General features: G+C 48.6%; 2 protein-coding genes across 4 annotated transcripts in view; one reads left to right on the top strand and one right to left on the bottom strand.

Annotated features, from left to right (window-relative positions):
• Positions 1–5,673: 5,673 nt before the first annotated feature.
• Positions 5,674–15,638, bottom strand: LOC141270757 (uncharacterized). The gene is made up of 2 exons (XM_073680869.1): positions 15,050–15,638; positions 5,674–8,252 (listed from the first exon to the last, which is right to left on the bottom strand). Exons 1-2 carry the CDS (start codon positions 15,149–15,151, stop codon positions 7,221–7,223), a joined length of 1,134 nt encoding a protein of 377 aa, XP_073536970.1. The 5' UTR covers positions 15,152–15,638; the 3' UTR covers positions 5,674–7,220.
• Positions 15,639–15,662: 24 nt separating this feature from the next.
• LOC141270720 (uncharacterized) overlaps positions 15,663–25,003 on the top strand; it is a 47,159-nt gene continuing 37,818 nt past the window's right edge. For all 3 annotated transcript variants that reach the window (XM_073680815.1, XM_073680814.1, XM_073680813.1), the window contains exon 1: positions 15,663–15,730. The gene's annotated coding sequence lies outside the window, so the exon portion shown is untranslated. The remainder of the gene's footprint in view (positions 15,731–25,003) is intronic.

Here is a 25,003-nt window from a genome sequence, read left to right as displayed (position 1 = left end):
TTTGGACTAAGTCTTCAGATTGTGCTTCAAAATCCTGGATATCCAAACATATTCATTTCACTGTCAAATATTGTCCAATTGGGATTCCACGTTTAGTAACCTATGGATGAGGAGAATGAGCATGGAGAAAGGAGTTGGTTGCTGTAGATTTGCTAAAAAATGGGAGGATAAATAGGAGGCCATTAAGAGAGCTAATGAACAGCAGCTCCCTGTGGAACTAGCTAGAAATCACAGGCAGACATTCACCACACCACCCACTATGAAGGAATCCCCTTGAGTGTCCCACAAGGACTTTAAGCCTTTTAATAAGGCTGCAGGGGCCATTAGGGATTCTTCCAGGACTTTGAACACCAATGTGAGTTAATGGAAGTTTCAGAAATGGAGTGTTTACGGCGTCTGGTGGGACTCGTAGAGGGTGGAACTGCGGAAGCGTATCGAGCTATAGACACTTGGTGGAATCGCGAGTATGAGGACATTAAGGAAATTGTTTTGCTCGGACTGATAAGCACAAGCATGGTTCGTGGTCCCACTGTGCCACAACTATTAAATTGTCATCATCGCCATTACTGTTAATATTGTGTGAGTTAACACCTTGTATTCAAACAACTGACTTTCTCCACTTACTTATGAATTCCCCCAGGGCACACACTGTGCACTGCGAGGAAACGACCGGAGGGTATGTATGTGTTATGCATGCTGCCAGCCAGCTGCCTCACCCTCCACACACTTGTATTGCCTTGTCACTAGTCGGGTGGGGCCTGGGCTCCACAAGTGAATGGAGTGAGGCCACGCCCACTGACTGGGAGTATGTATAACTCATACAGATTGCAGACTTATCTATTTGGACCAGACAACCCCTTTAAGGAGGTACCCTGACCCTAATTACATTTTATAGATATGATTTTTTTTTAGTAAACCCATCATGAACATCCGAAGAATGAAGTCTGCAGGGAGCTCTCGAGCTGCAATTGTATGGCCATTACAAGGATTTTAACCCCTTCACCCCCAGCCATTTTCCTTTTTTTTTTTTCTCCCTTTTTTCCAAGAGCTATAACTTTTTTATTTTTTATCCACATAGCCATATGAGGGCTTGTTTTTTGTGAGACAAGTTGAACTTTTCAATGACACCATTCATTCTACCAAATAATGTAGTGGAAAGTGGGGAAAAAAATTCCAAACGTGTTTAAATTGCAAAAAAAAGTGCAATTCCACAATTGTTTGAGTTTTTTATTTACTATGTTCACTATATAGTAAAACTGACCTGGCAATATAATTCTTCAGGTCATTATGAGTATGCAGATGCCAAACATGTACAGTTTTTATTTAAGAGGTGAAAAAAAAATCTGAAATTTCTAAAAATAAATAAATAAAAATTGCCTTTTGTCTCCATTGTTACGAAACTGCAACTCAGAACTAGGGCAGGAGAGGGAAAAGCTGTCACTGCACTAGGACTAGACTGAAACCCTACGATGGAGTGGGCAGCCTATTCCTAGCGAATAGACTCACCAATGTTTCCTAGACTAAACTCAAAAGAAGACCTAAAGGAAGAGGGAAAGGAGACCCTGAAAGAACTAAGGACTGGGAAAAAACAAACAGGTGACCTGCTAGCAGGAAACTAGAGGAAGCTGCAGAAACGAAAAGGAAATACAGGAATCTCAGCAGGCAGAACTAGAGGATCCCAGAACTGCACAAATCTAAACACAGAAACCACTACTACCAAACCTCCTAGCTAGAACGCTTGCGGATTAACACGGTTGTCCGGCAAATTCTAGGAGGCAGGTGCTGGGTAATAAAGGGTGATACAATTACCTGACCTTAGTCAAAACCAACACCAGGGGAAAAAGACCAACAGCCAAAACCCACAACAAAATGGCGGATGGTCCCAAAGAAACAGATTCTAACATCCATTTTCCGAGATCTGCAATGTTTTAATTTTACGGCTGCATGAGGGCTTATTTTTTGCACCCTGAGCTGACTTTTTTATTGATATCATTTTGGGGCTGATATGATGTTTTGATTTTCTCTTACTGTTCTTCATTGCAATGTTGTGGCAGCCAAAACATGTAATCCTGGAGTTTTTAATTTTTTTCTTGTTACGCAGTTTACCTATCGGATAAATTTACTTTATATTTTCATAGATCAGACTTTTACAAGCGCAGCAAAACCAAATATCTGTATTTTTTATTGTTTTAATGCTATTATCAGTGTAGCTCCTGCTGTAGAGGCTGGGGGCCCCCAAAGGTGTGGGGGCCCTGGGCAATAGCCAAGTTTGCAGCCCCCTAATTCTGGGCCTGTGGTGACTCATAACAAGGCGGGTCATGGGATGTGGCTTCAGTTTCAGATTCCCCACATTCACAATATTTTTGTTCCTGAAGATTGCAGGAATTAGATATTGACGTCATGTTTTCTATTGTGATTTTACCTTTACAGAGAGACAAAGGATGATTCAGTTCACACCATCTATCAGTCCATTATTCAATTGGAGAGATTCTGGTGGCCCTACGCCGATGTGCGTGAAAGCGTTATGTCCGTCCCTTCGCTACGATGCCAAAAATCTATTTCCTATAAATATCAGATCGATACAAACCCCAATATTGCTATCTGGACCCTGGAGCTGAACTGGCTACCACCTGTGCTGGGGGAATGAAAGCTCCGTGCCTGTGAAAGCACACATCTCCTTTTGATATCTGTTTTCCCAGAAAAATCTTTCCTGTTTAATTACCTGTACTCTGCAGGAAGTCCTCTGCTTCACCTTCAATGGTTAGCTCTTCCTATCTTAATTAGTTTTAATCCCTTTTTCTCCCCTAGCTATAATTGGCTTCCTCTTCCCCATATGTCCTAAGTGTCAGCTCTTTGTCCCTGATGTTCTGTCTGAGGGCGGGAGGGAGAGGGGTTGGGTGAATGCCCCCTCTCCGGAAATGTCTTATGGATTTTAATATCCCTCTATGACAACCAGCTAACCAGTGGAGGAGTCATCCTCAACCCCAACAACCACCTCATACACCTACACATGGTTATTAGCCTCCAGGTTCCCTTATCTACTTCCCCAGAATGCAAATAGGGAGGAGTGTGCCACAGCGCACTTTATCAATGTGGGCAGCCCATGCATCTGCAAGCCTCCTGCCCTGCTAGTCAATTGAGGAATGACCCTGCACCAAATCTACCTATAAATTATCTACAGTCATCTACAATGGAGTAAGAGGTGTCACCACTCCGAGATTGCTCTCAGTGGGAAAAACAAGATAATCTTGTATGATACATTTAATAGCTAACAAAAATAAAATAAATGATGTTACAAGGCAAGCTTTCGAGACATCTTAGGTCTCTTCCTCAGACACTCCACACCTGTCACGCAAGGTGTGGGAAAGACTAAATGCAACATGAAGGGAAGAGGGGGAGGAAGCCCAAACACTAGGGAAAGGGGGAGTGGAGACCCCTAGGCAGATCTAATAACACCCTGCCTATCCTAACGTCCCTATATTGGTTCCACACCAATCGCCGAGCAGGACCCTAAACCCTCTATATCCCTCCCTTTAGAGCTTGGCTCTAAATAGGGAGAGGGAGCAGTCAGGCCCCAAAACAAACTAAAGATAACAAGGTAGACAAACAAAGGGGATTAACTTAGCTTGAGCAGACACCAGAGGAGTAACACCAATTGTCCTCCAAGGGCACCAGAGAAGAAGTCAGCCAACAGCTAATGCTCCAAGCATGCACAAAAGAACATAGAAGTATCACCGACAATTGCCTGGAGCAAACAGAGAGTTTATAACTCTCATGCAGGGGTCAATCAGCAGCAGGAGGGAGGTCGCCGCTGGGCCTTAAAGGAATAAGGATTAATAAGGTGTCTGCAATGCTAAGCACAGCGACCTTCTGCAGCCAGATCCAGAGCAACTGTCTATTACACCTGACACACCCGTGACAACACCACTCCGGGATACAGTGGGGAAAAAAAGTATTTAGTCAGCCACCAATTGTGCAAGTTCTCCCACTTAAAAAGATGAGAGAGGCCTGTAATTGACATCATAGGTAGACCTCAACTATGAGAGACAAAATGAGAAAACAAATCCTGAAAATCATTGTCTGATTTGGAATGAAATTTTTTTCAAATTTTGGTGGAACATAAGTATTTGGTCAATTACAAACAAACAAAAACAAGACCTGGAACTTCTTCTTTAAGAGGCTACTCTGTCCTCTACTCATTACCTGTAGTACTGGCACCTGTTTGAACTTGTTATCAGTATAAAAGACACCTGTCCGCAACCTCAAACAGTCACACTCCAAACTCCACTATGGTGAAGACCAAAGAGGTGTCGAAGGACACCAGAAACAAAATTGTAGCCTTGCACCAGGCTGGGAAGACTGAATCTGCAATAGGCAAGCAGCTTGGTGTGAAGAAATCAACTGTGGGAGCAATAATTAGAAAATGGAAGACATACCAGACCACTGATAATCTCCCTTGATCTGGGGCTCCACACAAAAGATCTCACCCCGTGGGGGGGTGTCAAAATGATCTCAAGAACTGTGCGCAAAAGTCATAGAACCACACGGGTTGGGGGGGCTAGTGAATGACCTGCAGAGAGCTGGGACCAACGTTACACAGGCTACCATCAGTAACACACTACGCTGCCAGGGACTCAGATCCTGCAGTGCCAGACGTGTCCCATTGCTTAAGCCATTACATGTCCGGGCCCGTCTGAAGTTGTCTAGAGAGCATTTGGATGATCCAGTAGAGTATTGGGAGATTGTCATATGGTCAGATAAAACCAAAGTAGAACTCTTTGGTAGAAACACAACTCGTTGTGTTTGGAGGAGAAAGAATGCTGAGTTGCATCCAAAGAACACCATACCTATTGTGAAGCATGGGGGTGGCAACATCATGCTTTGGGGCTGTTTCTCTTCCAAGGGACCAGGAAGACTGATCAGTGTACATGAAAGAATGAATAGGGCCATGTATCGTGAAATTTTGAGTGCAAACCTCCTTCCATCAGCAAGGGCATTGAAGATGAAACATGGCTGGGTCTTTCAGCATGACAATGATCCCAAGCACACCGCCAGGGCAATGAAGTAGTGGCTTCATAAGAAGCATTTCAAGGTCCTAGCGTGGCCTAGCCAGTCTCCAGAGCTAAACCCTATAGAAAACCTTTGGAGGGAGTTGAAAGTCTGTTTTGCCCAGCGACAGCCCCAAAACATCACTGCTCTAGAGGAGATCTGCATGGAGGAATGGGCCAACATACCAGCAACAGTGTGTGCCAACCTTGTGAAGATTTACAGAAAATGTTTGACCTCTGTCATTGCCAACAAAGGATATATAACAAAGTATTGAGATGAACTTTTGTAATTGACCAAATACTTATTTTCCACCAAAATTTGAAAAAAAATTCTTTCCAAATCAGACAATGTGATTTTCAGGATTTGTTTTTTCATTTTGTCTCTCATAGTTGAGGTCTACCTATGATGTCAATTACAGGCCTCTCTCATCTTTTTAAATGGGAGAACTTGCACAATTGGTGGCTGATGTCGTCACTGAATTTTGGGTCTTCTATCCTTTGGATTACGAGCTCGGAGAGAATGAAGACACAGGACAGGATGTTTGTGTCTAAACATACTCTAAAAACTTTATTACAAAACACAGGGCTAATATACACCCTAAAGGCAGGAAACGGATTTGCCATATATGGTTCGATTATACAGTTTAGCTGAACAAGCGAAAAAAGCTAGTTTCTGTATGCTTTAAAATATTTAATTAGACTTATCTAGTTAGCAAGGTCATTTCATCTTTCTGCAAGAACACATTATTGCTACACTAGAAGAAACATCTGGCCAGGGAGAATCACTTTATCTTCTCCCAAGGACACGCTATTGATACAAGAAGGAACATTCATAGCTGTTGTTTTCACCTAAAATAACTGTCAGACTTATATAGCATAGATGGGGCCTTTAAACTTGAGGGACTCCATCTTCTGCTATAACATTCCATCCTTTTGTTCCTTCATTTATCAATACGAATTTCTATGTTTTCTTTTAGTACAACGCTGAATACACATTAAAAAAAGCTTAAAAACCAAATAAACCGCAAGACACATTAGCAAAACCTGTAAAATAGCTTGTACTATACCAGCCAACCACCCACCAATACCTTTAAACCAATTTGCGGGATTTAGAAAGGAAAATCTCTGTGTGGAATTATTGGCCAAAGTATCTGAACAGTTCACGCAAAAGTTTATCTCTTCCCATGAGACTGGGACAGCGAGAAAGGGTATGCTAGTGGATGTCACAGGGGCATGTGTACATATCCAACAATTAGCAATGGTCTGGTTTTGCTCCTTTAGTCCATCGATTAGAGCAAGATGGTGTCTAATGAATCTATTGTCGTCTCCATCCATGGTGCCTAACCTAGTCCATGCACCTGTGGTCGCAAGGATGCAGGTAAGTATAAACAATGTCATCATTCTTTGTCCGCTGGTTCTCCTAGTATCTTTTTGCAATGGGACGCGTGGATCCAGGTCTCTTTTCCCTCTAGCTTAACGACTGTACTTGTGGTCAGCAGAACTTGAAAGGGTCCGTCAAACCGTGGATCTAGGCTTTTCCTCACGTGTCTTTTTATAACCACCCAGTCTCCAGGTTGCAGCGTATGGCTGCTAGCGTCTTGATCTGGATCTGGAAGAGAACTGAAGACATTATCATGTACTTGCTTAATCTTTTTGTGTAAAGCCCTCACATAGGAACTTAGCACATGGTTGTTCATTTCTAATGCTTGCGGATAGAAACACCCTAGGCTGGGTACGTTGCCAAACAATATCTCATATGGAGAGAGTCCAGTCTTTCTATTAGGCGTGTATCTTACTGAAAACAGAGCAAGTGGTAAACAGTCCGGCCATGGTCTTCCTGTCTCAGCCATGGCTTTCTGAATTTTTAATTTCAATGTCCCATTCAGTCTTTCCACTTTACCACTACTTTGTGGGTGATATGGGGTATGGAATGCTTGTTGAATTCCTAGAGCTGACATGACTTCATTCATTATTTCACCTGTGAAGTGTGTACCTCTGTCACTCTCAATTACCTCTGGTACCCCATACCTGCAGACCACCTCCGCAAGCAGTTTCTTTGCGGTTGCCGCAGCCGTGGCTTTGGCAATCGGGAAAGCCTCTGGCCATCCTGAGAACAAATCAATACAGACCAACACATATTCCCATGATCCTGACTTTGGCAGCTGAATATAATCAATTTGCAGTCTCTGGAATGGATAGAGGGGCCGGGGGGGTGTGTTTGGGTGGTGTTTTAACTACTCTACCCTGATTATGTGTAGCACATATCATGCACCCTTGTACCAGGTTTTCAATACAGGTGGAGAATCCTGGTGCCACCCAATGTTTCTGCATCACACTCATCACACCCGTTTTAGATTGGTGTGTCGGCCCATGTAGTATCTGGGCAGCTGCTGGGTACAGTGCCCTTGGAAGGCATCGTCGTGTCCCTTTCCCCCATACCCCATTTGCTTCATTCAGGCATGCACCTTCCTTTAACCACTTATCAACCTCCTCCTTTTGAGCCTGAGCCTGCATTTGGGATAAGATGTCCTCCGACACAAAGGGGTTTTTAGGGGCACTTAACTGACGTACTGCTGACCCTTGTTGCGGCTTACAGGCTGCTGTTTTTGCCGCTGCATCTGCCATCGCGTTTCCTCTGCTTACCTGGTCGGTGCGTCTGGTATGTGCTCTTACCTTTATGACAGCTACTTGTTTAGGTAGTTGTAGCGCATCAATTAACTGCTGGACCGCATCAGCATTCTTAATGGGGTGTCCTGCTGCCGTCAGGAAACCTCTTGACTTCCATATGGGACCAAAATCATGCGATATACCGAATGCGTACCTAGAATCTGTGTAAATGTTAACAATACCACCTTCCGCTAGTTTACAGGCCTCGGTTAGGGCCATAAGTTCAGCTTCTTGAGCCGACTGGTATGGGAGCATTGGTTCTGCCTTGATTACTGCATTGAGGGAGACAACTGCATATCCAGTATGGAAGGTACCTGAATCGTCCTGATGACGGGATCCATCTACAAAAAATTCAAAATCTGCATTTTGTAATTCATGTTCAAATACAGTAGGTAAACCTGCCGTTTCTTGTGCCATCATTTGTACACAGTCATGAGGAACTTCCTCTCTTGGATCTTCCTTAAAAAGCACAGTACCTGACTCCTCCTTTAGATCCGAGAGAGGTAACAAAGTTGCTGGATTCAGGGTAGTACACCTCTGTAAAGAAACATTGGGAGGCATTAACAGTGCACATTGTAACCTGAGATGACGTGCTGCTGAGAGGTGAGCGGGTTGCACTTGATTCAATATAGTGTAGACATCATGAGGTGTTAGAACGGTGAGCGGGTGGTCAAGAACAATGTCTGCGGATTTATGGAGTAATAGTCCAACAGCATGCAGAGCACGTACGCAGGATGGTGCACCTCTGGCTACCGCATCCAATCTGCCACTAAAGTAGGCAACAGGTCTCTGATTATCACCGTGTGTTTGAGTTAAAACTCCTGCTGCATGTCCAGCTTGTTCATGAAGGTACAGAGTAAATGGGAGCTCATAATTAGGGGTACCCAAAGCTGGAGCGGCCAAAATACGGTTCTTGAGAGAATAAAAACAGTCTATTGCTGTCATGCTGTCTCTGTATACTGGAGGTAGGGGGCCTAAACTGACCCTAAGCTGGGGCCCTGACTAATCCCTCAACCTGGAGGTACTGTTAAAGGTACAGAGGTCCAGGTCGCCAGCGTAACCCCTACCTCCTGAGGATCCCTGCACCTAAGTAATCTAGTCCTGAGAAGGACCCCGATCACAACAAAAGAGGACAAGTAATAATATTCCCACACACAGTACTTAGACGAACGAGACAGTACAAGGGAAAAACCAAAACCACCTTGCATACAAAAACTACACAACTACAACAGAGGGAACACCAACGGGAAAGGAGATAAATGATAAAGCGAGGAAGGGAAAAAGACTCCAAATACACTTATCTCAGAAACTCCAAATACCACGATCCGCTCTGTAAGTCTGTATGAAATGCTTTCACCGACACTTCCCAAACAGACCAGCAGGCATTTGAAGGAGACTCACTACAGCAGCATTGATTGCAGCTGGGCGAGGCTGGACCTCGTCTAGCACAGAGAGAGAGAGAATTAACTCCCTCACTGCCGAAAACACAAAGCACCAAAAAGTCAGCTGCGAGAAGTCAGGCTGTGTAATCGTGACGATCTTCGTGGCGACACACCCGTGACAATTGCCTCTGGTGTTAGTACAAAAGGTGTTGGAGTAAGACAGTCATAGAGGGGCTGCATCAAAATAGAGACGGCATGAATCCACTGTCTGCATTAGGAAACAAGTCCAAGAAAAGTTCTGAGGGCTGCAACATTAATGGGGACGGTGAATGCCTGTACTTCTTGTTTGTGTGCATTTGTTAAATGACGAGCTCCTGGTGTAATGCAATGTCCCAAAAAGGTGACTGAAGATTTACAAAACTGAAGCTTATCTTTCGATGCCTTGCAGCCAGCGCGATAGAGAAACAACATAAGCGATATAGTTGCACTATGACATTGTTTCCTGGAGGGGGCACAAATGAGCAGGTCATCGACATATTGCAAAACAACGATATGTGGTTCAGACCATCCCTCCAGTATTTCCTGCAGACTTGCAGTGTACATTGTGGGTGAATTCTGGGCACCCTGTGGCAACACTGTCCATGTATATTGACTACCCTGGAATGTGAAAGCAAACAGGTACTGGCAGTCAGGATGTAATGGTACACTGAAAAATGCATTTGCCAAATCGATCACTGAAAAACAAAGAGAGTTAGAAGGTATCTGTGACAGAAGAGTATGCGGGTTGGGCACAACTGGTGTTAGAAGTTCTGTGGCTTTGTTAACCAACCGGAGGTCATGGACCATTCTATATGCGGCTGGTTGTCCTGGCACACTCTTTTTCTTTACTGGGAACAGGGGAGTGTTGTAAGGGGACTGGGTTTTGACTAGGACTCCTCTCTGTAGTAATTTTTGGACCTGCTGGGCTATGGCATTCTCCTGAGCCGAGCTAAGGGGATACTGCCTCTGTTGAGGCAAGATGGCTCCTGGTTTTAATTTCACCATTACTGGTTGAACTCTTAACCTACCAACATCTGTTTTGTCTGAGGCCCAAAAATCATGTGCTACAGCCTGCTCCAATATCGGGGGAAACTCATTTGTCTCTTCTATGCTGGCAATATCTAGTGACATAATTTTGCAAAGGGTACTTGGTTTTAAACCTGGGGTCATGGTGACAGTGCCATCGGGATGATATTCAATATGTGCTTGTAATTGGGACAACACATCATTTCCCAAAAGATTACATTGGCCTCGGGGCGATACCATGAGCTGGCTATTGACAGTAGCTCCTTGAATTTGCAGGGGAATTCTCTTAGTGACAGGAAGCAGGACAGATGGGGAATTGAAGGGGGTGGCAATGACATGATGTGAAAAATCAGTGTCAGTATATGGCCAATCACCTTGCGTAATTACTGAATTGTCGGCCCCCGTATCTACTTGGAAATCGATTTCATGTCCCCCTGGTAGGTTCACCTGCACTATACAACTGGGAGTTGGGGGTAAGGAGATGAGGGGGTTCATGTGCAAGCTACCCTCATCCTATGGGGGCGTTGTTTGGTCGGCTGGAGGACCCGTACTCTGAGCATTTGGATACGGGTTGGTCCTACAGTTCTTTCTAAAATGTCCTGGCTTTTTACATCCGTAACACAGTTTCTGTCCTCCTCCTTCAGTCCGTCCTCTGCCTCTGTTGTTTCTGGGGGTCGTCTCTACTATATGTATTCTGGCAGCTCTTTTTGCCTGCGCTATGTCATGTTGTGCCCCCTGAGCTATTCTAGCTAAATCTTCTGCCTTCACTGATCTCCAGTCCGGTCTACTTGCTTTTACCTTCTCTGCAATCTCTTTCTTTAGTCCATTCATGAAAGCACTTGCTAATACCCTCTCACTAGTCTTATTCCCGGGGTTGAACCCCATTTCTGACCAGGTTTTCTTTAATGCATAGAAATAATCCTTAGGATCTTCCTCCTTCCCCTGCACTCTATCTTCTAGTGTAACTTGCTTTTCTGCTTGCCTGTCTTGACATGCTTTTACCAATGCTGCTGCGAATAGGACTCCAGCTGCTGCATCATTAGATTCTGCATCTACGGGTCCGGTCCTATTGGCATACTGTTTTTTTGTCTCATCTATCAACCTATCATAGCGGGCTTCATCTGCCAATTTTCCCTTAATTACCCCCTGCAGATCTATTCTAGTGGCATGATACGTATCCTGTATGGTGGTGATCATTCTAGCAAAACCCATAGGGGACTGGGACGGATCTGGCAGCTGGGAGATCAACGCCAACTGCTCTGAAGGGCTCCATGGTCTATACATTAACATTGTACGAGCTTCCTGACCTGGAACCACTGCATCCCCCACTGCTGCTGCTGCTGCTGCTGCTCCCGGTGCTCCTGGCACAACTACCGTCCTCATTGGGAATTGTCTAGCTGGGTGGGGTCTCGGTCCTCCACATGCCACACAGATGTCTACTGTCAAGGGATTCTGCTGTCCACATCTGGGGCAAACCCAACATTTAGGTTCCTGGGAATTCTGGTACTGGGGTGGGAGTGACGTCGGGAGCGGACAGGGAGGAAAATCTGTCATTCCAGTTTTTGTCAGTCTGTAACGTCCGTCTCCTAATTCTTCAATCTTTCCTTCAAAATAAGCGCATGCATTCATCCATACATCTACTGTCCCTAACAGACCCTTATCTTTCAACCATACATGATAGGAGTTAAAGAAGGATTTCCATTTCTCTCCATTCATCTCTCCATTCTCATTCATTCCCGCTTTACACAATATTTTGTCAATTCCAATCAGTGCCTGTTTCCCTTCTCTGCGTACCACTAAGTCTTTGGCTATAATGCCTTCCTTGGCATTTTGGTTCCCCATTTTTTTCGGTTCTCCTCACCTAGAAGAGACTCTTCAGTCACTTAGACAATGGTCACTTAGACAATGGGCCACAAAGGTTTCTGAACCATTCCACTACTAGCCTCTCTAGGACTTATACGCCAACCAGAAAAACAGACCAAAAACATCAATCCCGGGACACAACCACAACACAATCATCGGATCCATACTTTCATTCTTAAATTCTCCAAAGGATAGAGGGCAGGACTGTCAATTTATCTGAGGGATTCTACTGGTTCAAAGGGACCTGAGCCAGACAACAATCTGTTGAATTACCTGGGGAGCCGACCGCTCGGGGGTGAGGGAGTCTCTTCTATGCAGTGATATAATTAGGTAGAATATAACAGATATTCTTACCTCAGCGCTGTATATATCACCAACAGAGAGCTTCACTCGTCCCACGTCTCGGACCGGTCGAGCACCCTTGGGTAGATTAACTCAAGGTCCCTGTTCGGGCGCCAGCTGTCGTCACTGAATTTTGGGTCTTCTATCCTTTGGATTACGAGCTCGGAGAGAATGAAGACACAGGACAGGATGTTTGTGTCTAAACATACTCTAAAAACTTTATTACAAAACACAGGGCTAATATACACCCTAAAGGCAGGAAACGGATTTGCCATATATGGTTCGATTATACAGTTTAGCTGAACAAGCGAAAAAAGCTAGTTTCTGTATGCTTTAAAATATTTAATTAGACTTATCTAGTTAGCAAGGTCATTTCATCTTTCTGCAAGAACACATTATTGCTACACTAGAAGAAACATCTGGCCAGGGAGAATCACTTTATCTTCTCCCAAGGACACGCTATTGATACAAGAAGGAACATTCATAGCTGTTGTTTTCACCTAAAATAACTGTCAGACTTATATAGCATAGATGGGGCCTTTAAACTTGAGGGACTCCATTTTCTGCTATAACACTGACTAAATACTTTTTTTCCTCCACTGTAACTTACCTAATGACTCAGACACCAATGCTCGACCACTAGTCCCTAAAAAGGTCTTTTGGGTTGTTCACCGGTCTGCTGTCCCTGCTTGCTCTGTCACACCGACATGTACAATGAGCCATATACAGTAATGGTCATTCATAGTACACCTCTGCTCTTGTTTAACTATTAAGCAGAAAAAGGAAGGCCATAAGTGTTTCAACCACCCCAAAATTTACTATATAATCGGCTTATCCCGTCTGTCTGTCCGTCCAGGAAATCCCGCGTCGCTGATTGGTACAATCAGCGACGCGGGATTTCAGAACAAAATGGCGGCCGTTAGCGGCTCATCTGCCGCACGGAGGTCAGCGGCGACGCAGCCGGGAGATGACCGGCGCTAGCAGAAGTACCCCGACCGGCGGCCTAGGCGGCGCCGCTCCCCGGTCCTCCCTTCACACTTGCCGTCTGGAGATCAGTGGCCCTAACCGCTGATCTCCCGACGGTAGCCGCATGGAGGTCAGTGGCGATACAGCCGGGAGATGACCGCTCCCCGGTCCTCACTAACACGGTTCGCTGACCAATCAGCGATATTGGCGCAAAATTTAAAACACCGCTGTCCTGATTGGTTGTGGCCGGCGGCTGCCACCAATCAGCAACAAACGCAGTCCGGCCGCGAATTGGCGCCGGATTTGAAACACGCTTCGCTGATTGGTCGCACCCGCCCGGCCGTGACCAATCAGCGATATTGGCACGAAATTTAAAACACCGCTTCTCTGATTGGTCACGGCCAGCTGGCCGCAACCAATCAGCTACTGGCGCAGCCCGGCCGCGAATTGGCGCCAGATTTGAAACACGCAGGCCACCGTCGGGAGATCAGCGGCGACACAGCCGGGAGATGACCGGAGCTAGCTAGTCATCTTCCGGCTGCTCGCGGCAGAAGTACCCCGACCGGCGGCCTCGCTCCCCGGTCCTCCCTTCACATTTGCCGTCGGGAGATTAGCGGGCCAAGCCCCTGATCTCCCGACGGTAGCTGCATGGAGGTCAGCGGCGATGCAATAAAACGCGATCAAAAAGAAGAATGCAAATAAAAATGGTACCGCTGAAAACGTCATATTGTTCCCTGCAAAAAACAAACCGCCATACAGCTCCATCAGCCGAAAAATAAAAAAGTTCTAGCTCTCAGAATAAAGCGATACAAAAAAAATATTTTTTCTATAAAAGTTTTTATTGTGTAAAAGCGCCAAAACATAAAAAAAATATAAATATAGGACCACTGTAAACATACTGACCAGAAGAATAAAGCTACCTTATCAATTTTACCACACGCGGAACGGTATTAAAAAAAAAAAAAAAAACAATTCTGGAATTGTTGGTTTTTCTTTGTTCTCCCTCCCAAAAATCGTAGTAGAAAGTGATCAAAAAATGTCACGTGCCCAAAAATGGTACCAATAAAAAACGTCAACTTGTCCCGCAAAAAACAAGCCATCACATGACTCTGTATGCCAAAATTTCGGAATAATTATAGCTCTCAAAATATGGCGATGCAAAAAATAGTCTTTGCAAAAAAAAAAAAAAAGCGTCTTTTAGTGTGTGACAGCTGTCAATCATAAAAACCCGATATGATTCTGGTATCGCTGTAATCGTACCGACCTGAAGAATAAAGACGTCCAATTACTTATACCGCACGAGGAAAGGCGTAAAAAAACTCTAGGGTTAGGGTTGTGCTAGGGTTAGGATTGGGATTTTTTCAAAAGTAAAGAAAAAAAATGGCAATATGGCTACTAGTGTTGAGCGCAAGTGCTCGCTACTTGAGTTTGGGTGCTCGAGTCTCCTCCTCATATGTTTTGCAGCTGTTATACAGCCAAAAAAACCTTACGGGGATTGCCTGCCATGCACGAACGATCCCTGCATATTGTTTTTTTTGGGGTGTCTAATAACCGCGAAACATGCGGGCGGGGACTCGAACATGTCACTCGAGCACCCGCGATACTTGGTGCATATCTGAGTACCCGATGCAAACTCAATTAGCGAGCACTTGCGCTCAAGACTAATGACAACTTATTCAATATGATGACCTAATGTAAACAAATTCTGTGTCGTACCTCTGGGTTCAAGATGTTAACTATACCCCTTGATAAAATCCTTGAGGGGGCTAGTTTCCAAAATGGGGTCACTTGTGGGGGGTTTCCACTGTTTAGGCGCATCAGGGGCTCTCCAAACGCGACATGGTGTCCGCTAATTATTCAAGCAAATTTTACATTCAAAAAGTCAAATGGCGCTCCTTCCCTTCGGAACCCGGCCGTGCGTCCAAACAGCGGTTTACCCCCACATATGGACAGCCCCGGATACGGCGGACGTCCCCGGACACGGAGGACGGTCCCGGATACGGAGGACGGCCCCGGATACAGAGGACGGCCCCGGATACAGGGGACAGTCCCGGATACAGAGGACAGCCCCGGATACAGAGAACAGCCCCAATTTGGGTCTCTGCCATGCAGTCTCAGGCGTCTGCTGAATGCCCCTCACTGCCCTCATGCCCCCTCCGACATCTCCTCCTGCCGGGGGAGAGAAGTGGTAAATGTCTGTGGCTGGGGGCGGTAGGGGGGGAAGAGACATTTCTCGGAGCTGAGCAGAGTTTATCCCTCTTTCTATTCTGGGAACCTTTGCAGTTCTGCTTCCAGGACCTGTGATGATGTCACAGTCATGTGATCAGTCACATGGGGGGAGGAGCAGGATGGGGCTTGTAGGAAGTGAAGGGTTTTCTGTGTAGGAAGCGGCCACAGGTAAGAGCTGAAGCTGAGGAGAAGTCTACACTGGGGACCGGTAATGAGGGAGCAGGGACTGTGTGATAGAGGGGACAGGACTCAGTCCTGGGGGAAGCACCGGGACTCTGCACTGGGGACCGGTAATGAGGGAGCAGGGACTGTGTGATAGAGGGGACAGGACTCAGTCCTGGGGGAAGCACCGGAACTCTACACTGGGGACCGGTAATGAGGGAGCAGGGACTGTGTGATAGAGGGGACAGGACTCAGTCCTGGGGGAAGCACCGGGACTCTACACTGGGGACCGGTAATGAGGGAGCAGGGACTGTGTGATAGAGGGGACAGGACTCAGTCCTGGGGGAAGCACCGGGACTCTGCACTGGGGACCGGTAATGAGGGAGCAGGGACTGTGTGATAGAGGGGACAGGACTCAGTCCTGGGGGAAGCACCGGGACTCTGCACTGGGGACCGGTAATGAGGGAGCAGGGACTGTGTGATAGAGGGGACAGGACTCAGTCCTGGGGGAAGCACTGGGACTCTGCACTGGGGACCGGTAATGAGGGAGCAGGGACTGTGTGATAGAGGGGACAGGACTCAGTCCTGGAGGAAGCACCGCGACTCTGCACTGGAGACCGGTAATAAGGGAGCAGGGACTGTGTGATAGAGGGGACAGGACTCAGTCCTGGAGGAAGCACCGGGACTCTGCACTGGGGACCGGTAATGAGGGAGCAGGGACTGTGGGATAGAGGGGACAGGACTCAGTCCTGGGGGAAGCACCAGGACTCTACACTGGGGACCGGTAATGAGGGAGCAGGGACTGTGTGATAGAGGGGACAGGACTCAGTCCTGGGGGAAGCACCGGGACTCTGCACTGGGGACCGGTAATGAGGGAGCAGGGACTGTGTGATAGAGGGGACAGGACTCAGTCCTGGGGGAAGCACCGGGACTCTGCACTGGGGACCGGTAATGAGGGAGCAGGGACTGTGTGATAGACGGGATAGGACTCAGTCCTGGAGGAAGCACCGGGACTCTGCACTGGGGACCGGTAATGAGGGAGCAGGGACTGTGTGATAGAGGGGACAGGACTCAGTCCTGGGGGAAGCACCGGGACTCTACACTGGAGACCGGTAATGAGGGAGCAGGGACTGTGTGATAGAGGGGACAGGACTCAGTCCTGGGGGAAGCACCGGGACTCTACACTGGGGACCGGTAATGAGGGAGCAGAGACTGTGTGATAGAGGGGACAGGACTCAGTCCTGGGGGAAGCATCGGGACTCTGCACTGGGGACCGGTAATGAGGGAGCAGGGACTGTGTGATAGAGGGGACAGGACTCAGTCCTGGGGGAAGCACCGGGACTCTACACTGGAGACCGGTAATGAGGGAGCAGGGACTGTGTGATAGAGGGGACAGGACTCAGTCCTGGGGAAAGCATCGGGACTCTACACTGGTGACAGGTAATGAGGGAGCAGGGACTGTGTGATAGAGGGGACCGGACTCAGTCCTGGAGGAAGCACCGGGACTCTGCACTGGGGACCGGTAATGAGGGAGCAGGGACTGTGTGATAGAGGGGACAGGACTCAGTCCTGGGGGAAGCACTGGGACTCTGCACTGGGGACCGGTAATGAGGGAGCAGGGACTGTGTGATAGAGGGGACAGGACTCAGTCCTGGAGGAAGCACCGCGACTCTGCACTGGAGACCGGTAATAAGGGAGCAGGGACTGTGTGATAGAGGGGACAGGACTCAGTCCTGGAGGAAGCACCGGGACTCTGCACTGGGGACCGGTAATGAGGGAGCAGGGACTGTGGGATAGAGGGGACAGGACTCAGTCCTGGGGGAAGCACCAGGACTCTACACTGGGGACCGGTAATGAGGGAGCAGGGACTGTGTGATAGAGGGGACAGGACTCAGTCCTGGGGGAAGCACCGGGACTCTACACTGGGGACCGGTAATGAGGGAACAGGGACTGTGTGATAGAGGGGACAGGACTCAGTCCTGGGGGAAGCACCGGGACTCTGCACTGGGGACCGGTAATGAGGGAGCAGGGACTGTGTTATAGAGAGGACAGGACTCAGTCCTGGGGGAAGCATCGGGACTCTGCACTGGGGACCGGTAATGAGGGAGCAGGGACTGTGTGATAGAGAGGACAGGACTCAGTCCTGGGGGAAGCATCGGGACTCTGCACTGGGGACCGGTAATGAGGGAGCAGGAACTGTGTGATAGAGGGGACAGGACTCAGTCCTGGAGGAAGCACCGGGACTCTCCACTGGGGACCGGTAATGAGGGAGCAGGGACTGTGTGATAGAGGGGACAGGACTCAGTCCTGGGGGAAGCATCGGGACTCTACACTGGGGACCGGTAATGAGGGAGCAGGGACTGTGTGATAGAGAGGACAGGACTCAGTCCTGGGGGAAGCACCGGGACTCTGCACTGGGGACCGGTAATGAGGGAGCAGGGACTGTGTGATAGAGGGGACAGGACTCAGTCCTGGGGGAAGCATCGGGACTCTGCACTGGTGACAGGTAATGAGGGAGCAGGGACTGTGTGATAGAGGGGACAGGACTCAGTCCTGGGGGAAGCACCGGGACTCTGCACTGGGGACCGGTAATGAGGGAGCAGGGACTGTGTGATAGAGGGGACAGGACTCAGTCCTGGGGGAAGCACCGGGACTCTGCACTGGGGACCGGTAATGAGGGAGCAGGGACTGTGTGATAGAGGGGACAGGACTCAGTCCTGGGGGAAGCATCGGGACTCTGCACTGGGGACCGGTAATGAGGGAGCAGGGACTGTGTGATAGAGGGGACAGGACTCAGTCCAGGGGGAAGCATCGGTACTCTGCACTGGGGACCGGTAATGAGGGAGCAGGGACTGTGTGATAGAGGGGACAGGACTCAGTCCAGGGGGAAGCACCGGGACTCTGCACTGGGGACCGGTAATGAGGGAGCAGGGACTGTGTGATAGAGGGGACAGGACTCAGTACTGGAGGAAGCACCGGGACTCTGCACTGGGGACCGGTAATGAGGGAGCAGGGACTGTGTGATAGAGGGGACAGGACTCAGTCCTGGGGGAAGCACCGGGACTCTACACTGGGGACCGGTAATGAGGGAGCAGGGACTGTGTGATAGAGGGGACAGGACTCAGTCCTGGGGGAAGCACCGGGACTCTGCACTGGGGACTGGTAATGAGGGAGCAGGGACTGTGTGATAGAGGGGACAGGACTCAGTCCTGGGGGAAGCACCGGGACTCTGCACTGGGTACCGGTAATGAGGGAGCAGGGACTGTGTGATAGACGGGATAGGACTCAGTCCTGGAGGAAGCACCGGGACTCTGCACTGGGGACCGGTAATGAGGGAGCAGGGACTGTGTGATAGAGGGGACAGGACTCAGTCCTGGGGGAAGCACCGGGACTCTGCACTGGGGACCGGTAATGAGGAAGCAGGGACTGTGTAATAGAGGGGACAGGACTCAGTCCTGGGGGAAGCACCAGGACTCTGCCCTGGGGACCGGTAATGAGAGAGCAGGGACTGTGTGATAGAGGGGACTGGACTCAGTCCTGGTGGAAGCACCGGGTCACTGCAGTGGGGACCGGTAATGAGGGAGCAGGGACTGTGTGATAGAGGGGACAGGACTCAGTCCTGGGGGAAGCACCGGGACTCTACACTGGGGACCGGTAATGAAGGAGCAGGGACTGTGTGATAGAGAGGACAGGACTCAGTCCTGTGGGAAGCACCGGGACTCTACACTGGGGACCGGTAATGAGGGAGCAGGGACTGTGTGATAGAGGGGACAGGACTCAGTCCTGGGGGAAGCACCGGGACTCTACACTGGGGACCGGTAATGAGGGAGCAGGGACTGTGTGATAGAGGGGACAGGACTCAGTCCTAGGGGAAGCACCGGGACTCTGCACTGGGGACCGGTAATGAGGGAGCAGGGACTGTGTGATAGAGGGGACAGGACTCAGTCCTGGGGGAAGCACCGGGTCTCTGCACTGGGGACCGGTAATGAGAGAGCAGGGACTGTGTAATAGAGGGGACAGGACTCAGTCCTGGGGGAAGCATCGGGACTCTACACTGGGGACCGGTAATGAGGGAGCAGGGACTGTGTGATAGAGGGGACAGGACTCAGTCCTGGGGGAAGCATCGGGACTCTGCACTGGGGACCGGTAATGAGGGAGCAGGGACTGTGTGATAGAGGGGACAGGACTCAGTCCTGGGGGAAGCACCGGGACTCTGCACTGGGGACCGGTAATGAGGAAGCAGGGACTGTGTGATAGAGGGGACAGGACTCAGTCCTGGGGGAAGCACCGGGACTCTGCACTGGGGACCGGTAATGAGGAAGCAGGGACTGTGTGATAGAGGGGACAGGACTCAGTCCTGGGGGAAGCACCGGGACTCTGCACTGGGGACCGGTAATGAGGGAGCAGGGACTGTGTGATAGAGGGGACAGGACTCAATCCTGGGGGAATCACCGGGACTCTACACTGGGGACCGGTAATGAGGGAGTAGGGACTGTGTGATAGAGGGGACAGGGCTCAGTCCTGGGGGAAGCATCGGGACTCTGCACTGGGGACCGGTAATGAGGGAGCAGGGACTGTGTGATAGAGGGGACAGGACTCAGTCCTGGGGGAAGCACCGGGACTCTGCACTGAGGACCGGTAATGAGGGAGCAGGGACTGTGTGATAGAGGGGACAGGACTCAGTCCTGGGTGAAGCATCGGGACTCTGCACTGGGGACCGGTAATGAGGGAGCAGGGACTGTGTGATAGAGAGGACAGGACTCAGTCCTGGGGGAAGCACCGGGACTCTACACTGGGGACCGGTAATGAGAGAGCAGGGACTGTGTGATAGAGGGGACAGGACTCAGTCCTAGGGGAAGCACCGGGACTCTGCACTGGGGACCGGTAATGAGGGAGCAGGGACTGTGTGATAGAGGGGACAGGACTCAGTCCTGGGGGAAGCACCGGGTCTCTGCACTGGGGACCGGTAATGAGAGAGCAGGGACTGTGTAATAGAGGGGACAGGACTCAGTCCTGGGGGAAGCATCGGGACTCTACACTGGGGACCGGTAATGAGGGAGCAGGGACTGTGTGATAGAGGGGACAGGACTCAGTCCTGGGGGAAGCATCGGGACTCTGCACTGGGGACCGGTAATGAGGGAGCAGGGACTGTGTGATAGAGGGGACAGGACTCAGTCCTGGGGGAAGCACCGGGACTCTGCACTGGGGACCGGTAATGAGGAAGCAGGGACTGTGTGATAGAGGGGACAGGACTCAGTCCTGGGGGAAGCACCGGGACTCTGCACTGGGGACCGGTAATGAGGAAGCAGGGACTGTGTGATAGAGGGGACAGGACTCAGTCCTGGGGGAAGCACCGGGACTCTGCACTGGGGACCGGTAATGAGGGAGCAGGGACTGTGTGATAGAGGGGACAGGACTCAATCCTGGGGGAATCACCGGGACTCTACACTGGGGACCGGTAATGAGGGAGTAGGGACTGTGTGATAGAGGGGACAGGGCTCAGTCCTGGGGGAAGCATCGGGACTCTGCACTGGGGACCGGTAATGAGGGAGCAGGGACTGTGTGATAGAGGGGACAGGACTCAGTCCTGGGGGAAGCACCGGGACTCTGCACTGAGGACCGGTAATGAGGGAGCAGGGACTGTGTGATAGAGGGGACAGGACTCAGTCCTGGGTGAAGCATCGGGACTCTGCACTGGGGACCGGTAATGAGGGAGCAGGGACTGTGTGATAGAGAGGACAGGACTCAGTCCTGGGGGAAGCACCGGGACTCTACACTGGGGACCGGTAATGAGGGAGCAGGGACTGTGTGATAGAGGGGACAGGACTCAGTCCTGGGGGAAGCACCGGGACTCTACACTGGGGACTGGTAATGAGTGAGCAGGGACTGTGTGATAGAGGGAACAGGACTCAGTCCTGGAGGAAGCATCGGGACTCTGCACTGGGGACCGGTAATGAGGGAGCAGGGACTGTGTGATAGAGGGGACAGGACTCAGTCCTGGGGGAAGCACCGGGACTCTGCACTGGGGACCGGTAATGAGGGAGCAGGGACTGTGTGATAGAGGGAACAGGACTCAGTCCTGGAGGAAGCATCGGGACTCTGCACTGGGGACCGGTAATGAGGGAGCAGGGACTGTGTGATAGAGGGGACAGGACTCAGTCCTGGGGGAAGCACCGGGACTCTGCACTGGGGACCGGTAATGAGGGAGCAGGGACTGTGTGATAGAGGGGACAGGACTCAGTCCTGGGGGAAGCACTTGGACTCTTTAGATTTGCTTTGCTTTGATCACATATTTGTATTACTGTGAAGAGCTGTAAAACCTGCCCTCATGTAATGACCACAGACAGGATACAGATCCACAACACACAGGACTATAATATTCTAGGACATTCACAAGTTCCTCTTCCAATGGGGTGTACTTAATTCTGTGCACTGTATGTCCTATTGGGGGTCTCTGTTTTGGAGAAACAGGACAGAAACTGAGAGCAAGGATGAGTTCTCATCGCCCTACGATTGCCGACAAAATTAACTTTTACCTCTGGCCAAACATTCCTGTGGTCCAGGACTCAACATAGACAATATAAAAGCTGTTGTATTGAAACTTCAACTTCAAATCACAAATACGTCAAAGGGTCTGGGAACAAAAATGTATGTCCTCAGTGATCCCCTCCACACAGGAACAACTCTGCCAGGAGGATTTATGATTTACTACAACATCTGAGTAATCTGCTCCAGAGACAGGAGGGCACCAGGTCTCTGATCTTACATGGATATTGGGACAATAAAACTTTCACACCACTTACCTAATCTAATTAAGGTTTCATTCTTTAAGATGTTTGTTTATTTCAACGTCCATTTGTTATGCCGTCTCTGCTCTTTTTGTGTATATATTTTTGTTTCTTGAAATATGGGGATGAGCCGACTTGTGGATGTTCTTGTTTGGTCAAACTGTAGTCCAAACTTCTGTTTGGTCATCAGAACTTGACCCGAACTTCACCCCGAACACCAGAACTACAGTGCTGTAAAATAGTCGTAGTAACGCTAGGGGGCTGCAAAAGGAAGCAAAACGGGAATAAAAGCAGGATAAGTGCCGTGCCAAGAAATGTGGATAGTAAAAAGACTTAAACATTGAAGAAGAAAAAAAAATTCTAAACCAGGAGGTCCAAGTGGAGGAGGAGGGGGAGATGGACGTTGCACTGTAGGTAGAAGAGGCTGAAGAGGTAGCCTAAACTTTTTTATGTTTTGTTTTTATTTTAAATGTAAGGAGGCCCCAATACATTGGGAATGGCAAATAGAAAAAAACAAACTGCGGTGGAGTATAACGATGGGTGGGTCTAGTCAGCCAATGGTACAGACAGGTCCTTTGGGATCCATGTTAAATATTCTTATTTTGTATTTTTTATTTATTCAAGTCTCCTTACCAGATGTGATATTCCAAAGAACATGTCACAATAATTTTTATAAACAATTTAGTGGTTTATTGGATAGTCCACCAAAAACAATCATTGTATAAAAGCATAAAATTTAAGTAGTTACACAGAGATTGTCCATAATTAGCTTATTAGCTGAAGTTCATCCATCTTTTCCTAGGATCCTGAATGGTAGGTTGCGTATGTCTGTGTCAAGCACGTGTGTCAGGGCCTAAATGTCAGCTGCTCTCCATGTAGAGACCCTCCGCCTGGTGTCAGTGTAAAGCGTCTATACCCATGTGTTGTCTCTCTCCTTAACAAGAGCTTGTGGAGATCACCTCCTTGAGTCGTTAAGTTAACTCTTTCTAGTTCCGCAAAGCATAACACCTCAAGGTTGCTGAAATAAACCTTCTGAACATGTTGAATGAGTCTACGTAAGCACTTACCTGTCGTGATGGACTTAAAATGTTTCCGAAAATGGACAAAAGCGGTCAGATTGTTTTTTCTGATGTAATAGAAACTGCAAGGACAAAAAAGACTATACACAATATAACGGTTTCTGCAGGAGATGAAATCCTGGACTTGGTGGCGACATCTCCTATCTGTAAAAAGTTAGAGGTGAGATGGAACCTGCAGAAGGAACAATTACTGCATTTGAGGTTACCTACTGGTCTGGAACTGTTCAACCAGTTTGTGGATTCCATTTTTACCTGATTATGTACCAGCATGCCCTTTAGGTTAGTGCTTCTCTTATATAAAACTAAAAGTAATTGGATCCTTGATCTGATAGGTTCGGGTCTGAGGTTCGAGTTCCAGGCGATTCCTCGTGGGAGATTCATCTTGACCCCGGTCCGTTCCTCAGTGTCATAGGAGCTGGCCCTACAAAAGGAGGTGCTGGACTTAGTTCATAAGGCAATCCTGGTGGAAGTCCCGGCGTCCGAAAGGGGGTTGGGGTTCTACTCGCCTTTTTTCCTGGTCTCTAAGCCGGACGGCTCCTTCAGATGTATCATTAACTTAAAAGCTCTTAATAAGTTCTTGATAATTCCCACCTTTAAGATGGAGTCTGTTAATTCAACAATAAAATTGCTGTTTTCAGGCTGTTACATGGTAGTATTAGATTTAAAAGACTCCTATTACCATATACCTATCCATGAGGAATACCAGAAATACCTTAGGGTGGCCTTGGTCATGGATGGGGAAATCAAGCATTTCCAGTATAGGGCCCTGCCATACGGTCTGGCCATAGCCCCCCGGGTATTTACTAAAATTATAGCGGAGGTCATGGCTCATGTCAGGGAATGTGATATTTTGATTATCCCTTATCTGGATGATTTCTTGGTGGTTGGAAATTCTGCCTTCCAATGTAATAAACACCTAAAAGAGGTGATCACCATCTTAGAGAGTCTGGGCTGGGTGCTAAATTTTGAAAAATCTAGGTTAGTGCCCTCAAAAGTTCAGCAGTTTTTAGGAATTATTCTTGATTCAGATTCTCAAAAATGTTACCTCCCGGAAGCCAAAAACCAAAAGATAAGTAATCAGGTAAAAAATGCTGTAGCAAATCTGGTCATGTCCATTAGAGCAGCAGTGTCCCTGTTGGGTACCTGACATCATGTTTCCCAGGGGTTCTGTGGGCACAATACCACTCCAGGGTTCTACAGTGGGATGTGCTATATAATGAAGTTTTGCTTAAGGGACACCTGGAAGGAAAGATGTCCTTGTCACCCCGGTCAGTAAAGTCCTTACAGTGGTGGGTGGATGAGGTGAACCTATCTCGAGGGGTTCCCTGGGTACTTATAACCACTAGAACAATTACCACCGATGAGTCCCAGTGGGTGGGGAGCCCATCTGGGAGATATGGTAGCTCAGGGGA

This window comes from Phyllobates terribilis, unplaced genomic scaffold (assembly GCF_046119375.1).
Source record: "Phyllobates terribilis strain yellow unplaced genomic scaffold, ASM4611937v1 Scaffold_5__5_contigs__length_657084704, whole genome shotgun sequence".
Classification (NCBI taxonomy): Eukaryota; Metazoa; Chordata; class Amphibia; order Anura; family Dendrobatidae; genus Phyllobates; species Phyllobates terribilis.
This window is presented reverse-complemented; position numbering and strand designations above follow the sequence as displayed.

Excerpts from the sequence above, each read along its gene's own strand:
- LOC141270757 (XM_073680869.1), bottom strand. The coding sequence starts at position 15,151 with ATGCGCCTAAACAGTGGAAACCCCCCACAAGTGACCCCATTTTGGAAA. Across the intron at positions 8,253-15,049 it reads TTAACATCTTGAACCCAGAG|AGGTGTACTACCCTGAATCC; the intron begins GTACGACACAGA and ends GTTTCTTTACAG.